Source organism: Sceloporus undulatus, chromosome 1 (assembly GCF_019175285.1).
Source record: "Sceloporus undulatus isolate JIND9_A2432 ecotype Alabama chromosome 1, SceUnd_v1.1, whole genome shotgun sequence".
Taxonomy (NCBI): domain Eukaryota; kingdom Metazoa; phylum Chordata; class Lepidosauria; order Squamata; family Phrynosomatidae; genus Sceloporus; species Sceloporus undulatus.
In genome coordinates, this window is record NC_056522.1 from 6122108 (window position 1) to 6147580 (window position 25473).

At 43.9% G+C, this 25473-nt stretch overlaps 1 protein-coding gene across 3 annotated transcripts in view; it reads left to right on the top strand.

The window, feature by feature from the left end:
- The window catches only part of MSRA (methionine sulfoxide reductase A), a 328226-nt gene extending 308969 nt beyond the window's left edge, over positions 1-19257 (top strand). For all 3 annotated transcript variants that reach the window (XM_042442879.1, XM_042442869.1, XM_042442887.1), the window contains exon 6: positions 17546-19257. In XM_042442879.1, coding sequence (XP_042298813.1) covers positions 17546-17704 — 159 coding nt within the window. In that variant the 3' untranslated portion in view covers positions 17705-19257. The remainder of the gene's footprint in view (positions 1-17545) is intronic.
- Positions 19258-25473: the final 6216 nt, after the last annotated feature.

The following is a 25473-nucleotide window of genomic DNA, read 5'->3' on the forward strand; positions in this document are numbered from 1 at the left end:
GAGGAGAGATCATCCGGAGACATGGGGGCGGGGTTCGGGTTCAGTACGCTGATGACACCAAATCATTTTCTCTTGTCTCCGACTGATGCAGTGACTGGGGATGGGGTCTTCTCCTCTCGTGGCCTGCCTAGAGTCATAATGGGCTGGATGAGGCGAAAACGACTCAAGTTGAATCAAGAGAAAAACGGAGTACAGTGATGGTTCCCCGGTCCAGGAATGGCGGTGGTTCCACTTGTCCTGAACGGGTTCAAGCTCCCTGTTGAAGGACTCGTGCGCAGTCTGGGGGTGCTTCTTGATTCGTCGCTTCACCTGATGCTTCGGTGAATGCCGACCGGCAAGAGCACCTGTCATTCAGCTTGGCTTATTCGCCCAGCTGCGCCCATACCCTGGCCCAGAGGGACCTAGAAACTGTGTTACCTGCTCTGGTAACCTCGAGACTGTATTTCTGCAATGTACTCTTAACCCTTGGGGACCCTTATACCAACTCGGAAGCTGCAATGGTGCAGAACATGGCGCCGGTGTCCTGGCGTTTCCCAGGGACCGCCAACCATAAAAACACCGGGTACTGAAAAAGGACTTCCATTTGGCTGCCCATTCGCTTCCGGGCTCAATATAAGGCGTTGGTGATTACCTATAAAGCCCTAAATGGCTTGGGCCCAGGATACCTAAAGGACTGCCTCTCCCCGTACATTCCGCCTCACACCCTCAGAACGTCTGGGCAGCAATTACTGAAGGTGCCTGGGGCTAGATTATCCTCCACTACACGGAGGACATTTTCCACTGCTGCCCCAGCCCTTTGGAATACGCTGCCCACTGAGCTCCGCTCGACTACCACCCTGGCCCAATTCAGGAAGGACTCGAAAACATTCCTGTTCCAACAGGCATTCCCCGACTAAAATCCTGTGGGCCTCCCTCCTCTTCCGTGGCCAAGAGGTTGGGCTAAGGGGCTTTTAGCCTGGTTTTTTTTTTTTTTTTTGATTGTATGGTTTATTTTTATGTGTCTGTATTTTTACACTGTTTTATGATACTGTTGTTTTTAACTTATGCAGGAAGGAGCGGGATAAAAATAAAAACTTTATTTATTTATTTTTTATCAAGGGTGCTTTCAATCAAAAACTTTTGAGAAAATTTGCTGAATGCATCTTGCACACAGTCTGGCTTCCTAGTTTATTTCAGTGATGCTTTTGAATACTCATTTCTACTTAAAGCTCTGAAGGGACTGAATAGGTCAGATTGGCCTGTTGCTTGGTCTGGGCAGAAGGGACACAGCCGGAGGTTTCTGTGTTCATCAAGGTAGATAGCAAGAGGCCTCTGGGTTGGAAGTAACTGCAGCTCACCTCCTGAGTGAATATTTAGATCCCTTGGGGCTAGAAAGCACCATTTCTGCTCAAGCACATTGTAGGAAGCTTTTGCATCCTTGGAAACAAGAGGGGAAAACCTAAGCCCTAATATGGATTTTGATTCCTCACTTCTACTTTAAACTCTGAAAGGACTGTCCTAACTACAGTTCTCTCTCTCTCTCTCTCTCTCTCTCTCTCTCTCTCTGTGTGTGTGTGTGTGTGTGTGTGTTATCCGATGCTTTGCCAGCGGGCGAATGCCAAGAGGGGCACAGAGATCAGACTCTATGCTGCCTTCCCTGATCAATAGGTGCCAGCAGCATATTTGGACAAAAATGAAGTTGGAAGCCAATTTGGCAGCAAACACGGGGGCTACAAGGGGACTGTCTGGGAATACAGGCCTTCTTTTTATCCTCTCTGTAGAGGAACAGGAGTGAACTACAGGTCTTCCCACCTGATGCTGTTGCTTCCCACTGTTTCGAGATCACAGGTTATTGGATGTAAAGAAAAGTGACCTTATTTGCTGCTTCCTAGAACTATCTAAAGTGCACTTGACATTTCTACAATGCTTGAGTCTGACCTAGCCAACCACATCTGCTTCGGAGGACTCTGATTCACTCAGGGTGACCAGATGCTCTCCTTTTCCAGGGCATGTCCTAGATGTCAACCTTCAGCCCAGGCACAATTCCAAAATACCCTCCATTTTGAGCATAACTAAGAAATACACTAAGTAATATCAAGCTTGCTGTTCCCCTTTGAGAAATTCATCTGCTTGGCAGCCTGTCAACACTGTAAATAGAGGAATAGGATGGATCCTTCTACAGTTCTTTTTTCCTAGAAGCAGCAGCAGCAGACAAGACTTGCCCCCAGAGCTCAGGGGCCATTTGTTTCTCAAAGAGGAAAAGGACAGCAGATGTGTTAGGCAAAATACAATTGAGCATGTGATAACATACAGTTTATGTAAGTTCTTGGGCATTGTTTTCCTTTGCTTCATCCTTTAAATCCTTTGTTGCATGCCCTTAAGTTTTACCCTCAACTTATCTACAGGTCATATCAAAATCCACAATGGTAGCCCCCTAACCTGCCCTTGACTTATACAAAAGGTCAACTTATAGTTGAGTATATATGGTATATTTATCTTAAGACTTTATCACATGGGGAGAATCAGGGGTTTAAACACCGATTATCCCCTGAAAATCGCATAATCGTGATTAACATTTTCACACAACGGCCTGATAAAAGTGCCATTAACCTGGGAATAAACAGGCAATAAACAGCAACAAATCATTAATGGAGAAATCCTGTGAATGATTTGTTGCTGTTTATTGCCTGTTTATTCCTGGGATAGTGGCTCTTTAATCGTGATGTGTGTGAAAATGTTAATTGCAATTGCACAATTTTCAAGGGATACTAGGTATTTAAATCCCCAATTTCCCCCATGTGATATAGTCCTTAGTGTTTTTAAGTTTTATTAGGTTATGTCCTACTTTTTTCTGGAATATCCTCCAGCTTGCAGTGCTCCTTCATGGTTATGACTATGATTCTACAATTCTATGACATCTGCTCACCTTGGATTCACTAAATGTTTGCAGGGTGGGGTACGTGGGATGGGAGAATGAAGCATCCCAAAACGTGGCACTCTGGGTTGAACAGATGACACAGTGAACTAGTTTAGGTGTGCAACTACTGCCATCCTACAGCTCCAAATGCTGCATGCAGCCTTATCGTGGTGTTGTTGTTTTTGCTGGATCTTGCCTTTTGCTAACACAGCATTTGGGGAGGAGAGAGGCATCCTTTGTTTGTTCTCAGCACATCACTTTCTGACTCCTTTTCATCCTGGAGACAAGTGACCAGTGGGGTCCCACAGGGCTCTGTCCTGGGCCCAGTGCTATTCAACATCTTTATCAATGACTTGGATGACAGAAATGGGGGCATACTTATCAAATCTGCAGATGACACCAAATTAGGAGGAGTAGCTAATACTCCAGAGGACAGGATCAAAATTCAAAACGACCTGAATAGACTAGAAAACTGGGCCAAAGCTAACAAAATGAAATTCAACATGGAGAAATGTAAGGTACTGCACTTAGGGTGGAAATATTAAATGCACAGATATAGCATGGGAGACACCTGGCTGAATGAAACTACATGTGAAAGGGATCTAGGAGTCCAAGTAGAACATGTCAACAGTGCCACTGTATTCTGCTTTGGTCAGGCTCCACCTGGAATATTGTGTCCAGTTCTGGGCACCACAATTCTAAAAGGACATTGTGAAACTGGAGCGTGTCTAAAGGAGGGTGACTAAAATGGTGAAAGGTCTGGAAACCATGTCCTATGAGGAAGGTCTTAGGTAGCTGGGGATGTTTAGCCTGGAGAAGAGAAGATTAAGAGGTGATATGATGGCCCTGTTTAAATATCTGAAGGGATGTCATATTGAGGAGAGAGCAAGCTTGTTTTCTGCTGCTCCGGAGACTAGAACAGTGGATGCAAACTGCAGGAAAAGAGATTCCACCTCAACATTAGGAGGAACTTCCTGACAGTAAGGGCTGTTCTACAGTGGAACAAACTCCCTTGGAGTGTAATGGAGTCTCCTCCTTTGGAGGTCTTTGAGCAGAGTCTGGATGGCCATCTGTCAGGGATGCTTTGATTGAGATTTCCTGCATGGCAGGGGGGTTGGACTGGATGGCCCTTGTGGTCTCTTCCAACTCTTTGAATCTATGAATCTATGATTCTATGACTTCTGATGTAAACAAGAAATACTCCCTTTTTCTTTCTCACACTGTCTTAGACTCCCCACTGCCTGATGCCAGCAGCCCAGCACATGTATTTTGTGCAAGCAAAATCCTCCAAACATCTTTTCCTGCATTCCCTCCCATTGCAGCTTGCCTATGCACTGACAGCTTGTAGTTCACTTGGTTCAAGGAAACAAGGTGGTTATTTTCCATACCCGTAATATTGACATCAGCTGCTTTTGCAGCACTTCCACCCAGAGCCTGGGAATATTACCCTTTTGGATTACCAATCCCAGAATCTCCCAGCCAGCATGGCCATTGGGAGATTCTGGAAGGAGCAGGGCAAGAGTAACTTTTCCATGTTCCAAGGCTTTCTAGCAAACTACTGTACATCTACAGTTAACCCTTTGTATCCACAGATTCTTTATCCATGGATTGAACCATCCACGGCTTGAAAATACAAAAAGCAAACCTTGATTTTGCCATTGACACCATTTTACTATGCCTTTTATTTAATGGGATTTGAGCATCCACAAATTTTGGAACCAAACCCCAGTACCAAAGGCCAACTCTAGTCTCTCTCTCTTTTTAAAGTGGGTCTAATAAATAGGTGAGTGTATGAGTTTGTGTGCTGCTTTCTATTTGTTTCTTTATTACTTCACTTTAGAAGCAGTGTATTGCTGCAGCGTCACACTTCTGAGCCAAGGTCCTTTTCACATTTAGTTCTGCTGAGCCAAGAGTCCCACAGTCTATTTCTGTGCATTTGCTTTTTGGGGCTAAATGTAGAATTTGCATTTGCCTCTGCTGAATTTCTGCCAGTTTTCTGTTTTACTGTATCTAAGTAAATAATAATAATAATAATAATAATAATAATAATAATAATAATAATAATAATAATAATAAATATTATTTATATACCGCTTTCCCAAAAAGATCAAAATGGTTTACATAGAGTTTAAAACCAATTTTGAATTCTGGTCCTCTCTTCCAGTGTGTCAGCCACCCTCCCAGTTTTGTATCACCTGCAAACTTGATCCCAACCATTTCAGCCACTAATAAAAACATCTGTGGTCATTATTTTCCCCCTTAGTCTTCAGCAGTAACTTTGCTTTTACACTTTCTTAATTTTCATCACAAGTGGTTCCATGTCTTTGCTCTCTTTTTTGTTGATAATATGGTGTGCTGTTTTTAATATGCCCATTTGTTTTTTTATAATGGAGCCCTGGTGGCGCAGTGGTTAAATGCCTGTACTGCAGCCATTCACTCAAAACCACAAGGTTGCGAGTTCAAGACCAGCAAAAGGGCCCAAGCTGGACTCAGGCTTGCATCCTTCCGAGGAGGTCGCTAAAATGAGTACCCAGACTGTTGGGGGCAAATTAGCTTACTTGCTAATTAGCTTACTTGCTGTTCACCACTATGATCTTTGGAATAGCGGTATATAAATAAAACAAATTATTATTATTATTATTATTATTATTATAAATTTTATTTAAAATAGAACATTACACATACGAAATGTGGGGGGGGGAACCCAAAAAAGACTATACATAACCAAAAGTGTATAAAGGAGAAAAAAGAGAGAAAAAACAAACAAACAAACAAAAAACAATGTTGCAAATTTACATTACATTACAATCTAATAACAACATACATACCTATTTACAAAAGATACTCAAAATCATTGTCTTTCTAGTCATACTTCCTTTACAATTCGGCATTCCCACATCTTGAAAAGTAACTATTTACTCCTACTATTTGTGTTTATATATTTATCTGTACCCGTGATGACATTACTTTATCAAATATCATTCATTTGCTATTTATTATTTATTATTGTCATCTCTTCCTTCAATATTTCTAAGACAGCTCGATTCCCCTTCTATCTGACTTTTATCTTTTCCTCTTAATGAGGCAGATATTATATCCATATTTTTTGCTTCGTATATTTTAATCAACCAGTCTTCTATTGAGGGATTAGTAGTAGTTTTCCAATATTGGGCATATAAAATTCTTGCACATGTAACCATAGGTTTTATATTATGTGTCATATTTAATAAGAATAGCTTTGCTTCAAATGGTATATTAATACCTAAAATATCTTGCATAATTCCATGGATTTTTTGCCAAAAGTCTTTTGCTTTATTACATATCCACCACATGTGCAAAAAATCTCCTTCAGGTTTTCCACATTTCCAACATTTAGTATCACCTGTTTTATATATATAATGTATTTTTGGGGAATTAAATACCATCTATATAGCATCTTAATGTAATTTTCTTTATAATTTTGGCACAGAGTGAATTAATTTGTCTCTTTCCACGATTTTTCCCATTCCTCTATTGTTATTGTTTTCTTGATATCCTGTGCCCATCTTACCATACTATTTTTGATGGTTTCATCCTCAAGATCTCTTTCTTTTAATAATTTGTAGTATTTTGATCTATGTTTACCTTTTTTGTCCAACATTATTTTGTCTATCTCATTATTATTCATTGTCAATCCAAGAATTTTAATATCTGCTTTAAAGCGATTATTCATTTGATTATATAGAAACCAATCTTTAATTTTCCCTTTTTCTTTCAATTCTTCTATAGATTTCATATTATATTTTCCTTCTGGTGTTTTGTTTATTATATCTCCATATCTTAACCACGAAGCTTCTTTATTTCTTCTTCGTGGTCTCTGCGAATCATACAAATGGGTTTCACTGCGCCTGCGCAGTGCTGCTCGGAACCTACTGGAATCACTGGGCAGAGTTTACTCTGCAACATATTGAAACTTTTTGGCGGTAACTCCGCCCACCCGTTATAAGGCCCCTGCCTTCCCGCTCTTTTCCCCAGTTCCTTTTTTCCGCCGCGCTAGCTGCTTCAGGGAACTTTCGCTTGCTTTGCTTGCTTGGAATCACTTTCGCTTTTTGACCTCAGACTGTACTTTGACCATTCTTTGTCTCCCGCCCCTGGTAACTTCGGACTTTCGGACTGTTGACCTCGTTTTTGGATTCTCCTCTGGCTTTGTCGATACTGGAAATGCCCGCACCTTTCAAGAAGTGCGACACTAGCGGGGGCAAGGTGCCCGTCCAGGACCCGCACTCCTCTTGCCTGCTGTGCCTGGGCAAGGACCATGACACCAGGGCCTGCCTGCTCTGCAGATCCCTATCCTCCCAGGCCCGGAAAAACCGTGAGTCCCGGCTCACTTCGGCGATCGCCCTGGGGAAGGTGCAAGAGGGAGGCTCGCGGTCATCTTCTGTCCCGCCTTCGGCGCCCGCCGCCTCATCCTCTCGGGCCAGTGTGTCCAGCGTCGGATCTGGGAGAGCCGCCATTCCCAGCGTGGTGTCTGTCCCGGCCGGGACCCCTTCCACCACCTCTGATGTGGCCCGTGGCTCCAAACCGCCCAGTGCCACCGACAAACCCTCCAAGCGCCCCATCTTCGGAACTGAGGGTACCGAGCCGACTCCAAACCGGCGGGAAATCGGAGGGCTCTGCGTCCGAAGAAGGCCACCGAGCCGGAGGTCCACCTCGCCTCGCTTCATCCTCAAGCAAGCCTTTCTGAGGCACCCTCGGATGAGGATGTCCTCTCGGACCCAGCATCTCCCCAGAGGATGCACAACCCAGAGCCGTCTTCCCGTCGGACGACGTCAGTCTTTCACCGAGCACCGTCGTCAAGAGGGCAAGGGCCCTCGACACGGCTCGCTTCCCGGAAGACGACGCGAGGACCCGGTTGAGCGTCGAGTGCACGGACGAGTGCCTACTCCGCCTTGCCTGCTCCCTTCCTTCGCTCCAGACCATCGTGAAGAGGTCCTGGGACTCCCCGCCACCCTGTCGGCGCCCTCCGCGCAAGGTAGAGTCGCTCTACAGAGTCGCCCCGGCGAGTTGCCCTTGGTTGGCCGACCACCCAGGCCGAACTCTGCCATTGTGGAGGGAGCCCAAACACAGCTTCGTCCCGAACAGGCCACCTCCCCCGTCGACCGGGAGGCGAAGAAGGTGGACGGACTGGCCAAGAAGGCCTAACTCGGCATCGGCTCTTGAGGTCAAGGCTGCCAACTACACACGCCTGCATGGGGCCTACATCCAGACACCAGACCACAGGAACGATCTCCCCCCTCGTCCCGGACGTCCACAGATGAACATCCAGAGGCAGCTGGTGGAGATCAGGGACGAGGCCCATTCCACGGAAGTTGGCTCATCACACCACTTCCAGAATAGGGCGGACTGTTTGGGGAGGGCCATGTCAGCATCCATGGCACTTCAACGCCACGCCTGGTTAGGGCCTCCGACCTCAACCCTACGGTCAGGGCGGCCATCGAGGACATGCCGCTCACGGGACCGGGTCTTCCACGCCGAGACCGACGACCGCCTGAACCGCAAGTTCAGGATGAAGGCGGCGGCGAAGAAGCCATGGCATTCTTCGGCACTGGCCTCTCGTTCCGAAAGCGTCACGCCCGTGGCAACCGCAAGGTCAGTCACAGGGGACCTTCCCCGGGATCGGCAGTCCCAACAACAGGGCTCCCAGAGACACCGCTTCCCCTCGCATTCTTCCTCTCCTCTGGCCGTCGCAACTTCCCCCGCCGTCGGTACCGCAAGTCCCGCCGGCAGGACACCGACCAGGGGAAGAAGAGAGCCTGAAGGGATGCAGTGCGTTCGTCTCTCCTTCACCCCTCTTCTTCCTGACATTTTGGGCCCTATGTTAAAACCTGGCCCTATAACATCGGACTCTGGTTCTCAACATCGTCCGCAGGGGTTATGCCCTCGAGTTCCAAGAGCTCCCTCCAACTGGAGCCTTCATGTCCACTCCCCCTCAACACCCTTCTCGACGAAGTGCGCATCTTGCTTGGTAAAGGGGCAATCTCCCCTTTGCCGCCCGACCAAGTCCTCGGCCTTTTTCTCCAGGTACTTCACGGTACCGAAAGCGGATGGGGGCATCAGACCCATCCTGGACTTGAGACAATTGAACTGTTCCTGACTACCGTCGCTTTCGAATGGTAACCTTGGCTTCCATTCTGCCTCTGCTCCACCAGGGCTGTGGTTTGCGACCGTCGACCTGAAGGACGCCTACTTCCACACTGGGATCCGAGAGTCCCACCGGAGATTCCTCCTTCGCACGGGCTCCACCGCGTACCACTACAACGTGTTCCTTTCGGCTTGGCAACGGCTCCACGGGTCTTCACAAAGTGCATGGCACCGGTGGTGGCATACCTTCATCAGAAGGGCTTCATGGTCTTTCCCTACCGGGACGACTGGCTATTTGCAGCCGAATCCAAGGCGAGCTGGCAGGAGGCAGTGCTCATTCGCCTTGCACCTCTGGACCACCGCGGCTGGTCGTCACACAGGGAAAAGTCCCACTTCACGCCGACCAGACAGGTCAAGTTCATCGGGGCCATCCTCAACTCCGAAAACTGCTTAGCCTTCCTCCCTCCGGACCGGTTTCAGGCCCTGACAACGTCCCTCAGGCCGTGCATCTCCCACAGAAGGTTGAGAGCCAGAGACTTTCAAGTCGCCCTAGGCCACATGGCATCGACGACATTAGTCACTCCCTGGGCAAGACTTCGTCTTCGACCTCTCCAATCCTGGTTCCTCTCCGTCTTCTCTCCGTTGGAGGACCCTCCTTTCAAGTGGCTCCAGGTACCGAGACCGATGGCCGTTCCCTGCAGATGGTGGCTAGACAGCTCCAACGTCTGCACCGGGATGCCCTTTCATCAGCCCCTGGCACAATTGACTCTGACAACAGATGCATCCCTGGAGGGATGGGGCGCCCACCTGCTCGACCTCGTCGTCAAGGACAGGTGGTCGCCACAGGACAAAGCTCCTCCACATAAACGCTTTGGAGATGCTCGCAGTGGAGAAGGCTTTGGAGGGCGTTCGAGTTTTGCTGTCACAGGAAGAGTGCCTCCTGAGGACGGACAAACACACCGTGATGTACTACATCAAAAACAAGGTGGTACAAGATCCAGGACCCTGCTCGCTCACGCTCCGCATCTGGGACTGGTGCATCCAGAGGCACGTCCTCCTCCAGGCGATTCACCTTCCCGGGGAGGAAAACGAGCTGGCAAGTCGCCTCAGCAGATCCCCTTCGTGTGCCACGAGTGGAGGCTCCATCCCGAGACGGTCCGATCCCACCGATCGACCTCTTCACACCAGTGGAACAGCCACTGTCCCCGTTCTGCTCCAGGAAGCGATTGGAGACCCCTCGGAGACGCATTCGCTTTCCTCTGGACGGGGGAGCCCTCTAACGCCTTCCCTCCGTTCCCTCTCATCATCAGGGTGGTGTCCAATGACAACGGACCGGTCGCATGCATCCTGATCACCCCGTGGTGGCCGAGACAGCCGTGGTTGCACCCTTCTCCACCTCTCCAGGAGATGCTTCCTCCGTCCGATCCTCGCCCGGACCTGCTTTCGATCCAGGACGGACGAAATTCTCCACCCCGACATCGAGGGGCCTGCCGCTGGTAGCCTGGAGGATTCGGCCCTGAACTGCCCTGCGGAGCAGTGAGAACGGTGAATCCTGGCCGCGAGAAGAAACCTTCCACCCAGCGCTCTTATGCCCTGAAATGGAGGAGATTTTGCCTCTTCCTTGACCAAAAGGGCTGTCTCCTGCAAAGGTGTCCACTCCATGGGTGCTGGAGTTTTTGATGGCACTTTTGGATGGAGGGGCCCTCACATCCATCAAATGCTATCTGTCTGCCATCTGTGCCAAATACAGTTCGGGGGGAGGGTTTCTTTCTTCAAAGACCCCTTGGTGAGGGTTCCTGAAAGGTTGTGCCAACCTTTATCCTCCTGTGTCGGTACCAACGCCGGCTTGGAGCTTGGAGTCGGTACTGTCCACACTCCAGTCCAAGCCTTTGAAACCGATGGCCACAGCGGACTTGAGACTGTTGACTTGGAAGACCGCTTTCTTGTGCCATCACCTCTGCCGCCGCCTGTGGGCGAACTCTTTACGGAGGGACCAGCCACTCATGAGTTCCACAGGACAAAGTGGTCCTCCGTACGGACATCACCTTCTTGCCGAAGGTTGTGTCTGCTTTCCACATTGCCAGGACATTGTGCTGCCCTCTCGCATCCAACCCGACGTCATGAGAGCGACCCTACACTCTCTTGATGTCCAGAGAACTGGCATTTTAAACTGACAAAACTGCTGCCTCAGAGACTTTTCCAATGCTATCGGAACCGAAGAAAGGGTTGCCTTATCTGCGCAGAGGTTGTCCAAATGGGTGGCTGGTAACCAACCACCTTGCTATGAACTGTTAGCAAGCCTCTCCCTGGCAGGGTTCGGTCCCATTCCACAAGGTCAATGGCAGCATCCTCTGCATTCCTGTCGGGGATCCCTTGAGGAATGTCGCAAGTCGGCCGTCTGGTCCCAACTCTGACTTTCATCAAGTATTATAGGTTTGGACACCAGGGATCCGAGACGCAGCTTTCGGAGGGCTGTGTGGGTTCATAGGTTGCATTGATTGCACTACTGATTTTTGTTACTACACTTGTACATTAACACTTTTTACATTGCTGAATGTTGATTGCACAAGTCTATGGGGATCGGTCTTGCATGACCTCTGTTCCCTCTCCCAGGTTTGGTAATAATTGGAATATTAGAAAAACAAATACATCAATCTGGGAAGTAGTTCATTTTGATTAAAGCAACCCCCAAAAACGTATTTGTATTTAGTCATTTTTTTTAAACTTTTTTGATCTCTGTCCATGTTTTGTACACTTATTCTGGAAAAGTTTGGTGTTTCTTTTTGTGAAGTAGATACCCAGATATGTAACTTTGTTTTCATGCTGAACCCTGATGTTTCTTTGAGTTTTCTTTTTCCCATTTTTTGAAAGGTTTTTTTAAGGATCATAGTTTTTTCTGCATTAATTTAAAACCCTGCTAATGTTCCATATTCCTTAATCTCTGAATCAATAATTTTATGCTTTTGTTTGGTCGTCTAAGAAAAGAATATATCATCAGCAAATACTTTTAATTATTTCAGTTTCTCTCATTTAACGCCTCTAAATTCTTCTTCTCCTTTATTTTATTTATCAAAATTTCTAAAACCAAAATAAACATAAAGGAGACAGATTTCTCACCGTTAATAAGTAGATATGCTTTCTGTCAGTATATATCCTTTTAATCACAACTCCTAAAGTTCTCTCCTAGATTTATAACTTTAAATAAAAATTTCCAATCTACTTGATCGAAGGCCTTTTCTGCATCGAGCAGATACACCAACTCTTCTCACTATGCTGTTCATGGTATTCCAAAATGTTTATAAGAGATCTTATATTGTTTTGTCTGTATTGTCCGGTATAATCCATTTTGGTCTTCCGTGTATATATCTATTAATGTTTTTTTTAACCTGTCTGCTAGTATGGATGAGAATATTTATAGTCCACATTGGTAAGTAAGATAGGTCTGTAATTTTTTATGTCGGTGTACGTTTCTCCTTTGGGGATGACTGTTATTAATGGCTTCCTCCGGTTTCAGTATACCGTTTTATTTATTTCATTGAATGTTTGTTTAATGGTTCTAACAGTTCTTCTTTTCTTAATTTTTTAAATAGATTGCTGATATCCCGTCAGGGCCCTGAAGCTTCCTCAATTTTGCTTCTGTATGGCATCTATAACTTCTTTTTCCATAATTTCTGTATTCAGATTATTTTCTGAATTTCTTTTATTTATTTAATTCAATTTGTTTAAATATTGTTTAATTTTCATGTTTTTATTTTCTATATCTGTCTTATCCATATAGTTTCTTCATAATACTTTGGAATCTCTATGATTTCATTTTGTGTAGTATATCGTTTTCATTGTATTTTATTTCATTAATATCTTTTTTCTCTTATTTTTTTATTTTTGTGCCAAAGTTTCCCCGCTTTATTTCCAGATTCAAAATTTCTCTGTTTGATTATTCTATTTTGGCTGTAATTTCTTTGATAGATAGTGCTTCTACTATTTTTCTTGAAGTATTTCCACTTCTACTTTTAATTTTTTGTCTCCTTTTTCTTTCCATTCTTTTTCTTTTTGTTTTTATTTTATTTTGTAATTGTGTCTCTTCCGTTTTCTTTTTCTTCTTGTTTCGATATTATCTTAAATAATAATAAATAATAATAAAAGATTTATTTTATGGGCCCCCGCCCTTCCTCCGATCAGGGCGGCTCACAACATATTAAAACATACAAAGTTAAAAACACAGCTAAAACAAAACAGCAGTAAAATGCCCCATAGCCCAGCCTCTTGGCCACGGAAGAGGAGGGAGGCCCACAGGATATTTATTCGGGGAATGCCTGCTGGAATAGGAAGGTTTTGAGATCCTTCCTAAATTGGGCCAGGGTAGAGGACGAGCGGAGCTCGGTGGGCAGCACGTTCCAAAGGGCTGGGGCAGCTATGGAGTAGGTCCTCCGAGTCGTGGAGACTAACTTAGCCCCAGGCACCTTCAGTAGCTGCTGCCCAGACGTTCTGAGGGTGCGAGGCGGAATGTACGGGGAGAGGCGGTCCTTTAGGTATCCTGGGCCCAAGCCATTTAGGGCTTTATAGGTAATTACCAACACCTTATATTGGGCTCGGAAGCGAATGGGCAGCCAATGGAGATCCCTTAAAACCGGTGTTATGTGGCTGGTCCTGGAGGCACCAGTGACCAGCCGGGCTGCCATGTTCTGCACCATCTGAAGCTTCCGAGTTTGGTATAAGGGTTGCCCCCTGTAGAGTACATTGCAGAAATCCAGTCTCGAAGTTACCAGAGCATGTACAACAGTTTCTAGGTCCCTCTGGGCCAGGTATGGGCGCAGCTGGCGAATCAGTCGAAGCTGATGGCAGGTGCTCTTGACCATCGCATTCACCTGAGCAGTCAGGTGGAGCGACGAGTCAAGAAGCACCCCCAGACTGCGCACGGAGTCCTTCACAGGGAGCGTGACCCCGTTCAGGACAGGTGGAACCACCGCCATTCCTGGACCAGGAGAACCTATCACTAGTACCTCCGTTTTCTCTGGATTCAATTTGAGTCGGTTTTCCCTCATCCAGCCCATTACTGACTCTAGAGATAAATATTCCTCTGGCTACATCTTTACTTGCATCCCATATTGTTTTCATTGGTATTTAATCTGTTATATTTTCTTTAAAATATCATTTCATTTCTTCTTTTACACGTTTTGTCAGTTGTTCGTCATTTAGCAAGTCTCCATTTAATCTCCAAGTATATCCCAATTTTTTTTCTTGCAACATCAATACAATGGGGTTATTATCTGAGACTGGTTTTCCTAGAATTTCAGATGACTGTATATAGGGAAGTATGGTTTTAGATGTTAAGAATAAGTCAATTCTAGCAAAAGAATTATGCACTTTTGTAAAAAAGGTGAAATCTCTCGTTTGACCATATTTATACCTCCACACATCTAAGAGATTTAGGTCTTCCATCATGTGAAAAAGGTCTTAGGCAATTTGCCTTGGTTCTTCTTAATATTCTTTCCATCGTTTGATTTTCTATCAATGTTGGGATTTATTACTGCATTAAAATCTCCTAGTAGTAGAATATTCTCATAGACAAACTCCTGAATTTTCTTATGTAATTTTGAGAAATATTTTTCTTTGTTTTCATGTGGTGAATAAATTCCTAGAACTAATGTTACACAATTCCTTAATTTCACTTCTACTGCAAAACATGTTCCGTTGTCATCACAAAATATTTCTTTTGAATTATATTTTTTGTTAATATATAATGCTACCCGCTTTTTCTTTTTATTTAGGGTAGAGGTATAACATACACCTAATTTTGAATTCCTTAGGTATTTTATTTCTTCAGTTTTAATTTTTGTTTCCTGTATACAAATAATATCACCTTTTAATTTTTCAAGTTGGTGAAAAATGATACTTCTTCTATATTTAGAATTTACTCCTTTCACATTCCATGAGATTAGTTTGGTTGTCATTGTTATTTGTTGTGATTGTTCCACCCCTTCTACCCCACCCCTTTTTTGTGAGTTTAATTACAGAGTGGTATATAGTATAACATTAAGTTTTCAAAATCAATTGGAATATCAGTTGATTGGTCTTAGAAGTGTATTTCTCTCCTAAGTAATTATCTCTTGGTTCCAAGATAGCAAGTCTATTTCTGTACTTTCTAAAGGTGTAAATCTTTCCAGTTCTTTTCCTTCTGTCCCTTGACATCCTGTGTCTTTATTCTTTTCACTATTTTTCTTCGGTTTCAACTCTCTTGCTGGGTATTCACTTTCTTGTTTTTCCCCCTCCGTTCTCTTTGTGTTCTCTTTTCAATTTTGTTTCCATTTCATTTGCTTTATCCAGTGTGTCAATTCTATATCTCTTTTGTTGATAAAAAAGGACAATCATTCAGTTATTTCCCATCTGAAATCTATATTCAGATTTTTCAGAAGTTGAGTTAATGGTCTGTATTTTTGTCTTTTTAGCATTATCTGTGGTGGTATGTCTTTAAATATGTTAATCTTTATTTCCTCAATCCGTAATTTTGTTTGGTAATTTTGTTGAATAAATCTGTCTCTGGTTTTCGTTCTGGTAAAACAGACCGCTATGTCTCTTTTTTTGTTTTGGAAAGAATTTATTCTAAAGATTTTATCACGTTCTAACTCTAATTCTTCCGGAGTTATTTCAATATATGAAGCCAAAGCAGATATAAGTCTCTCATATAGATCTTCCCTATTTTTTTCTGTTAATCCTCTTAACTTTATACATTTTTCTCTGTAACGGAGCTCATTATTCCATTCCATACGTCTTTGTTCCTCCTGTTGTCGATTGAGATCTTTAGAAGACTTTTCCAAGATCGTAGTTCTTTCCTTTATCTGTTCCACTTCTTTCTGGGTATTGTTAAGATCAGTTGTTAATTTATCTATTTTTTTCCCAAAGAAGTCTAGTTCTTTTTAAACATCTTTCCTTATTTCTGATCGTGTGTCTTTTATTTCTTCTCTTAACTCTGCACATGCGGTTCTTATATCTTCTTTAGTCTCTAGTCTTGCATCTTTTATTTCTTGCTGTGGTTTCCGTATTTCATCCAAAATGCGGATATTCGGATCAATAATCTTAATTGTATCTTCCGTAGATCCTCTTCTAGATGTTGTTAATAACAACTGAGATTGTGTGGATCCTTTGTTTGTTTTTGCCATATTTTCCTTTTTCTTCTCCTGTTTAATGAGTATATTACAGATCAAATTTATAATTAAATTGAACTAATTAATCCTCTAGAGGGTAACAAATATGCCCTTTTGTTTTTTAAAATGTGTTTTATGATCATCCCTGTGTTTCAGCTGTACTTTGTTTCAACCCGTGCTGTGAAATACCTTCTGTCTCCTCACAGGAGAAAGACAGATTGTAAATTAAATAAATAGATAAATAATAAAAATAAGATGATGTTGTAACATAGGTTGCTTCTGCACTGCAGCAATAATCCTGTTTGACACCACTTTATCTGCCATGGCTCAATGCTATGGAATTCTGGGAATTATAGTTGGTTGTGGCACCTGAGCACAGCTTCCACATTTTCTGGGGTTAGGAGTGAAGGACTCCCATGAATGTGGGAAAACCTCCAATAAAAAAACACTGTTCTTTATACCTAATAGAATACCTCTCTAGGAATCTCCAGGTCCTCCAGTGCAACTCTATGGTCAACCTCTGCCAGAAGTTCATTCTAAAGGGCCTACAAATGCCTAGAGAAGTGTTTTCTGTAAGAACATCTAGGTTTTTCAGCACAAATCTTATGGTCAACATCCAGCAGAATTGTGCTGGAGGACCCAGAGATTCCCAGAGATAACATACTAATCAAAACCACAAATACTGTATATACTCATGTACTGTATAAGTCTAGAAAGTTTAGTAAAATGTGATAGTATAAAAAGATAAAGAATTAATGAATTAATCCTTTCCTGAGTTCATTCTTCTCAATCATCCGCAGAATAAATGTGCAAAATATAGTTGCTGTTGGTAATGTTATGAAGTTTATTTATACCCTGCCTTCCTCAGAGGTGGGATCCAAGGCCACTTGCACATTAAAATGATTCTAATATAATTAAGAACATACAAAAAGTCAGTCTTAAAATAGAACTAAACCTATTAACAGCATTAAAAGAATTTTAAAGCATGTGCTTAAAATGACATGAGCAATTGGAAACAGCAAATTTAATACAGTGCAGTACAGCACCAAATCTGAGCTGATCCCAAAGCAGTGGCTGCTGGCATTTTCCATGTCAGTGAATCTGGGCTGGGTTTTTGTCTAAACTTGGGAGGAGCTATTCAAGTGGCTGGCCTCCAAAATAGGCTCAGCATCTTGGACAGCCATTTAAAGTTCAAGCTTAAACCCAGAGGGAATTCACTGCTCCAGTGATGTGGAAGCCACCAGCTGTGACTGGATCAAAACCAAACACTCTACCTGCCATCCTATGTTCTTTCTTCTTCATCCTGTCGATAGTTCATTGCTAATTGTGCAAATGGATTTTTCTTTAGGAGCAAACAGATCCTAATGAGCTTCTTCATTTCTGACAGGTATTACTGGAGAAGGGCTTTGGTCCCATCACTACCGAAATCCGCGAGGCTCCGGAGTTCTATTACGCCGAAGAGTATCACCAGCAGTATCTAAGCAAGAACCCTAATGGCTATTGTGGACTTGGAGGAACTGGGGTTTCCTGTCCTCTTGGAGTTTAAAGCATGATCCAACCTTCAAACAAGATACGAATGGCAAAGAATACACTTTGGATGTGTTTCTCAATTTGATTGCAATGATCATTGTACTTGAGCACCAGAAAATCAGTGGCACCTCTTTGCTGAGAGCTGAGTTACCATGGAAGGTCAGACTACAGGTAGTCCCCATTTCACTGGGGCAATCCACTCCAGGTTTTAGTCCAGAATTTAAAGGAGCTATCCAAGGTGCTGAACCTGTCTGGGAGATCAGGTTTAGCAGCTTTTGTACTTTCTTTGAAGTTTGGGCAAAAGCCTAGTGCAGATTCCCTGCCTTGCTGACGTGAAAGTCCATTTGGAGTCCTCTGTGGATTGTACCACTTCTGAGAACAAGGCAGAGGAAATAATATTTTTGAATGATTTTCTCACACTCAATACATTCAGAAAATCTGCCTAGTCTAGTGTATTAGACTGGTTTTGGTACACTAATTTTCTAGATACTCCTTCCCTCCTACACAAAAATATTTGTAGAATTTCATCCACCATCGGAAAAGAGATCAGAATCCCCCCCAACATTTCCCAAAAACTGAATGGACCCCAGAAAACAGAGGTTGCATCATTCCTATCATGTTGAAAGTAATGGAACATTGAAACATGCATCCTCCCCGCATCTGTAGTTGTACTTTCTGAAAATGAGTTTCTGCTTGGTCCTCTGTGGCAGAGGTGTTACTAGAGATGATCTAAAGCTATTCATAGGTGCAATTAATTTGGAAGATTTATTCAAATCATAGATGATTTAAATGATTATGAGATGAAACCAAAATACGCAAGAAATTAGAGCAAAATAAAATAATTACATATATACACTCTTCTCCAACTTCTTCACTTACAAAGCAACGCTAGAGCCTATTTACAAACATGTTCATATCTTTCACTCTTCAGGAGTGTGGCCACAGCTTACGTTCATGCTTATAGTAGTTTGTTTTGGCTAGAGCAGGGATGGGAATCATGTGACTCACCAAATGTTGTTGGACTTCATGTCCCATTATCCCTGATCAGTACCACCACTGATGTGGAATGTTGGGAGCTGCAATCCCAACAACAGCAGGAGGGCCACATCTAAACAGCTAAAGTAGTTTTGGATGAAGGCTTGCAAGTTACAAGTGTTTCTGTAGCTTCCCTCCTGAAATAACCATTTCTGATAAGAAATGTGAAAATAGAAAGCTTTTGGCTTTGAGGGAATCCTTCAACAGCAAGCCTTGATTGATGTTGCACAGAAAAAGAAAGTGTGTAGTTTTATGAGATCTTTCACTCGTTGATAGCTTTATGTAATTTTCTCAAATATCTGTGTCATGCAAGAATTTTCAAATAATTGACTCTCCCTCACTTCCTCCGTCACTCAAGGGAAAAAGAGAGGATTGGAGTCAAAGAGGTCTCCTTTATTTCTGGATCATGGGTGCTGATCTCACGTGGAAGAGTAAAATAATCACAGTTTCTATTGACCCAAGTGTTGGTCTGGATTGATAAGGAGACTGTTAACAAATGCAATGCAATAAAGGCTGGAAGCTGCTAATGAAAAAGATGGTGTGTTGTGCTATTACCTCAAATACGTTAACTCCAAACCTTGGGGTTGCTTCTGGGATTGCAAGCAGCAAAGTGTCTTGGAAGGGCTTGAAGATCCAGGAATATTAATTCTACTGCACAGTCAGTTACAGATCAGGTCTCTCCCTCATTGAGGTCTCTGTTAAGTTTTCTGCAGCTGGGAACGTCACTACGTAAATCAATCTCCTTGCCATCTTTCAGCCCACTTCCATCTGCTCTGCCTTGGCAAACAGATGTGGGTTGCTTTGTGAACTGGCCACAGGCTTAACAGCCACCATCACAGGTGGATGCTGTTGGAGTTTTTGCACACATTAAGTTTTCTAATACATGTTGTTGTACTTTTTTTGGCCATGACATAATGTCCATATTGTAATTCACAGTTGCATAAGCAGAATTCCACAGATACAACTGTAGCACATGCGATTGCATATTCTTGGCTGCTGCATACCTAATGATCAGTGCTTTCAGTGGCCCTCTTTCTTCCCTGGGATTGCAGTAACACCCAATGTACACTCCCCATCGCATAATGGGACAATAAGCAGGAACATGGGCAGATACACCATTGATTTCACAGTGTTGTTATTAAGCAAAAGGATGGTGCAGCTAGGGTTGCCATTTGTCTTGGATAACTAGGAACATCCTGGATTGAAGGAACTGAAAAATGTCCCAGCCCACTGGACTGGATTTCTCCTTCATTGCAGGCTGATGGTTAAAGTGTGGCAGTGGTGATGAAAAACAAAACTGTGCAAAAAGACTGGCACTGGCAGGAACCTCATCCAGCCCCACAGGCTCTGGTTGCTAATGCACAGGGGTAACATTGCCACCTTATTCTTCCATTGTCTATCCCATTTTCCCAACAGACCCAGAAGGCGGAAAAGGAGGCAAGCAGAGATTGTGTTGTGTTGTGTGGCGATTGTGCCAGCAACCTGAGCCTAGGGCTAGGCAACTTCCCTTCCAAACAGCCTTGAGAGAGTAATGGGGCTGCTTGGAAACCTCCCTCTCTACACACCAGATGCAGGGGGAAAGAATTTTAAAAGAGCTCTTAGCTTGGTACTGGTACTTAGGTTGAAACATAATGGTAGAAAAAGTGCAATGATCAGTGTGCTGAATTTGCATAATCAGAATGCACATACATAATAAGCACAAGGACAATAATTTGTATAATGCACAAATTGGATGCCTGGATAGGAGGGACTGGAATATGGCTACCTTAGGTGCAGCACAACTGTCATACTACAAGAGTAAAGATTTGCAGAACACAAAAACAGTGGAGGATCATGGTCCGCATGACCATTTCAGGACATGCTGACTCTGCCCTGCAGTTTGGTGATGGGAGAATGGGCCTCTGGTTCACAGATGCACCACGCTATGCATTTTGGTGTTTGCCATTGGCCAAGTTCTAGTGCATGACTCTTCCTTCCCCCCGAACCCTCCTGAACATTCTGCTTGGAATGCCTGGTTCCTATAGTAACAAGGACGCATTGTGTTAAACATTATCCCTTTGAATTGTTCTCTTGTTCACTGTCAAGGAAACCGGCACTATCTCTAATTTCCCAGCCACAGGGGTGAGAAGGAAGTGAAAGGGAGAATGGAGGATAATAATGGTGCCAGTCCGTTGCTCATGCTGCCTTTACCTCTTGGTTCATATCGGTTGGGAAGAGGGGTAATTTTTCCCCTCCGGCTTCTCAGTAAGACCTCTTGGGCATGGGAAGGCCCGTTTCCAAGGAACAACAATATAATTTCAGCTTTACGGTCACCATCTTTTAACACAAAGAGGGTGTTTCCAGAAGTTGAATTTGACGGCAGATCTGTTATTTCAAACAAACCTTCAAATAAACCACATCAGAAAACAGAAAATAATTGTTTCGCTTTCCTTTATATTATCCTCCTCTCTCCCTTCCTCCCACCCCTTTGATTTATCTCCATTTGCAGACAGGTCATGCTCAGTAAACCAGGGACCATTGTATTCATTTGCTACAGCACACCTACTCATTAGCTCTTTATTTCCGTGCTCTTTTGGCCTCCCTGTAGGAAGTCCCTGGCAAATGGTGCCCTTAGTCACAACACCGTGGGCACGTTCTGTACGCGTTGCAAGAGGTGCTTCCTTGTTAGTGTGTTGCAGCAAATACAACACATTTTAAAGCAGATAAAATTTCATGAAGGAAAACATGCTTCACCGGATTGCATAGAAAAGTATGGATGGAAGGTAACAAAATGCAAGGAATCCAAGGAGTTCATGCAAATATCATAGCATCGTGGAGTTGGATGATACCTCAAGGGGCAGATAATCAGAATTGTGCCCAAAGCCAAATTGAAATGTACGCTTATAAGAAGAGTGAGCATTCTGAACAGTCATAAGTGGTGACAACACATTCTTGTTAGTTTTTTGCTTCATGAATTTGACATCTGTTTGTGTGTAACTTCAAGTCACCTGTCAACTTATGGTGGCCCCATGAATTTCATAGGGTTTTCTTAGGCAAGGGATACTCAATAGGTGATTTTGCCAGTTGCTTCCTCAGAAGTAGAGCCTACAGTGCCTAGTATTCATTGGTGGTCTTCCATCTGAGTCCTAAACAGGGCTGACCCTGGTTAGCTTCCAAGATCAGATGGGATCTTGATGATGTTGAGGTAGTGAGAAATAAATCTCTAATCTGACTTGGGACCAAAATGAATAGAATCTAATTTGCTAACAAACTGTTGTTGTATAATTTCAGAATGAATTTGAATTTACTGTTCATGATGGCAGAACAGTGACTTAAAGGTCAACAGCTAGAATGTCATAGACACTAAGATGTTTTAACACACTATTCTGTACAGGTCCATTGGAGCATTAATCTCCATTCTCTTCTCTGAATAAAGCTATCTTCAGCAACTGTTTGAAAAGCTGGCAGTGAGTAGGAAAGCTTCTTTCCAGCCCACCAATGTCTCCAGTATTGAGGAGCTGCTACCTTCTAATTTATCATAATTTTGGCTTTTCTCCCATCTGCTCTTCCAGACCCCCTGCCCCCCAAATGTTTTTCTTTGTTCAAAAGCTATGAGGCCCATGATTTTCCACACAAGAGGGGGTGTGATGTTACAAAATATGCTCTTAGAGCACATGCTTGAAATCATGCATGTGCTTACTACACATTCTCCTGCAAGGAAGATCGTACAAGCAAGGAGAGTCTGCAGCTGTTTGCTTTTGCCTGAGCTTATGGAGAACACTAATACATTCTCCTTTCTTCTGCCCCCTGCTACGTTATTGGAGTGCAAACAACTTTTCCTTTTGAACTCAGATTGCAATGATTGCAATAAGCTGAAAGCAAAGGGGAAGATGGGAGAAGGAAAAGTATCTGGATCATTTTAAAAAGTGGGACGGCAGAGAATTAATTGTGTCCTGGCTAAAATTGTGCAATGGACAGGAGGAAAAGTTAATCAAGGTCCTCTAAGCCAGGCCAGGGCTTTGAGAAAGAGAAAGAGCTCAAGCACTCCTGAAAGATGGCCATCCAGCGTTTGTTTAAAGACCTCTAAAGGAGGAGACTCCACCATCCACCAAGGCAGTCCAGTCCACTGTTGAACGTCTCTTACCAACAAGAAGTTCTCCCTAAAGTTTACCTGGAATATTTTTTTGGGGGGGAGATAAGTAATTAGAATCAATTGGTTTATGTCCTACAAGCTTACTCTTCTACATGAAACCCCTTTATGTATTTCAATATGACTGTCATGTCACCTCTCAGCCTTCTTTTTTCCAAGCTAGATGTACCCAGCTCCCAAAGGAGGACGTGGTTTCAAGACCTTTAAATATTTGAAGGGATGTCATATTGAGAAGGGAGCAAGCTTGTTTTCTGCTGCTCCAGAGACAAGGCCAAGGAACAATGGATGCAAGCTCCAGGAAAAGAGTTCCACCTCAACATTAGGAAGAACTTCCTGAGAGTAAGGGCTGTTTGACAGTGGAACACACTCCCTCATAGTGTGGTGGAGTCGCCTTCCTTAGAGATCTTTAAACAGAGGCTGGATGGCCATCTGTCGGGGTGCTTTGATTGAGAGTTCCTGCATGGCAGAATGGGGTTGGACTGGATGGCCCTTGGGGTCTCTTCCAACTCTACGATTCTACAACCTTTTTGATGAAACAATAAAAACTGTTTAAGCGCAGCCCTTCTCCCCTCAATTTTCAGGTTGTTCAAAGGTAAAATTGAGCTGTCAGAGAGTAAACAGGGTCAGATACAGTCAAAACCACAGTCTAAGGAATTTGCATTGTCAAGGGGAAGAAATAAGAGCAAGTTAATGCATCCGCATACACTGAACTTTCTTTTACCACTTGGTTTTCTAGATAGCTCCTCCTTGGGATCCAGAAATAAGTTTGATTTTAAAATCCCTGATCCTTCTTGTTTCCTATAGGCAACTCTTTACTCTGCAGAGCTCCTCAAGTAGTGGTTCCCAAACTGATCCTACAGATGTCTTGGACTTCACTTCCCAGATGCCCCAGCTAGCAGACAACCGGGGGGGGGGGGGGGGATAATAATTAAATAATTAAATAATATAGGACAACATTTTCAAATGTAGGACACATTTTTAAAAAATGGAGGACATGCCAAAATTTGATGATTTTTAAAAAATGGTAATATAAATGCATGTTTCTTAGGCATGATCAAAATGGAGGACATTTGGGCATTATTCCTAGACAGATGGCAGAAATGGACTTCCCTTTCTGGCCAACCCCCCCTGCCCCCATTCCAAACAGCACATTTCAGCATTGAACATGGCTTTACTTAACATGGCAATCTCTTGGATATTTCAGAGGCTTATTGCATAACCAAACTCTTTGGGTTTCACACTGAACATGGGTTCACATGGCTATGCATATTGAACATTTCAAGGTGGTATCACCATTCTTGCACCAAGTGTACTTCTCAGAAGTGTGTACTTGGTCAAGGGACTGTGGTTTTTCTTCACTGCGCATGAGTTTGTAAAAATCACAGCAATTTACATTGGCCTTGCCTCAGAGGCTTTCTGATATCAATATCACCATTAAAGAACCAAAAACACACAGAAAAGGCACTTTGGAAAGTCACACTCTCTTGGCTTCAGAAACAGTGCCTGCATGCCTCTCAAGCTGACTCATATCATCATCATCATCATCATCATCACACTATCACTGTCAAAACAAGGGAGTCTTGTTAGCATTAAAAGCACCCAAAACACACTTTGGAAGGTGACACTCTCTCGGCTTAAGAAAAAGTGCCTGCATGCCTCTCAAGCTGACTCATATCATCATCATCATCACACTATCACTGTCAAAACAAGGGAGACTTGTTAGTATTAAAAGCACCCAAAATAAAAATTTAAAAAACCTTGAGGCCTCTGGCCCCTCACCACCTCCTCCTTCTGCTCCTCCTCTTCCTCTTCCTCCTCCTTCTGCTCCTTCTGCTCCCCCCTCCTCCTCTTCCTCCTCTTCTTTCTTCTCCCCCTCCCCCTCCTCCTCTTCCTCCTCCCCCTCCTCCATGCGCTGCGTGGCCTGGGGGCGGGGCGGAGGAGGCAGAGGAGAAGGGGGTGGGCGGTGCTGGGAGGCAGGGAGGGTGGCGTGGGCCCGCGCGGGGAGGGCAGCGCGGGGCTTCCCCCTTTGCCTCCTCTGCCCCAGGCCGCGCGGCCCTCCTCTTCCTCCTCCGCGTGGTGGAGGAGGAGGAGGAGGGCAGCCCGGTCGCGCGGCCCAGGTGGTGGTGGTGGTGGAGGAGGAGGCGGAGGCGGTGGTGGCAGGACCGGGCTGGGGCCGGTCCTGCCACCTCTGTGGGCCACATCCGGCCTGTGGGCCGGGGGTTGCCAACCCCTGACCTGGAGGACCAAAGTTTGGAAACCACTGCCCTGGAATAAAACACTTGTATCACCAATGTATCTCCTTTGTATAAACTCAAGCTCAGTGAAAGGTAAATCAAGAGGACAGAAGTGGAACAGGCTTGAATGAGACGAATGAACTAATGAGACTCTCTGGCCAAAACCCTAGATTCTGGAAAATCTGAGAGAATGAGGACACCACCCCAAACATCAAGCCAAGTATGACATACCATTCTGCAACACATCTGGCTCCCTTAATATATACCACTTACTTCCATGTCAGCAATCTCTGAAGATGCTAGCCAAAGATGCTGGCGAAATGTTAGAAACAAACTCTTCTAGAACATGGCCACATAGCATGAAAAACTCACAAAGAACTATGGATG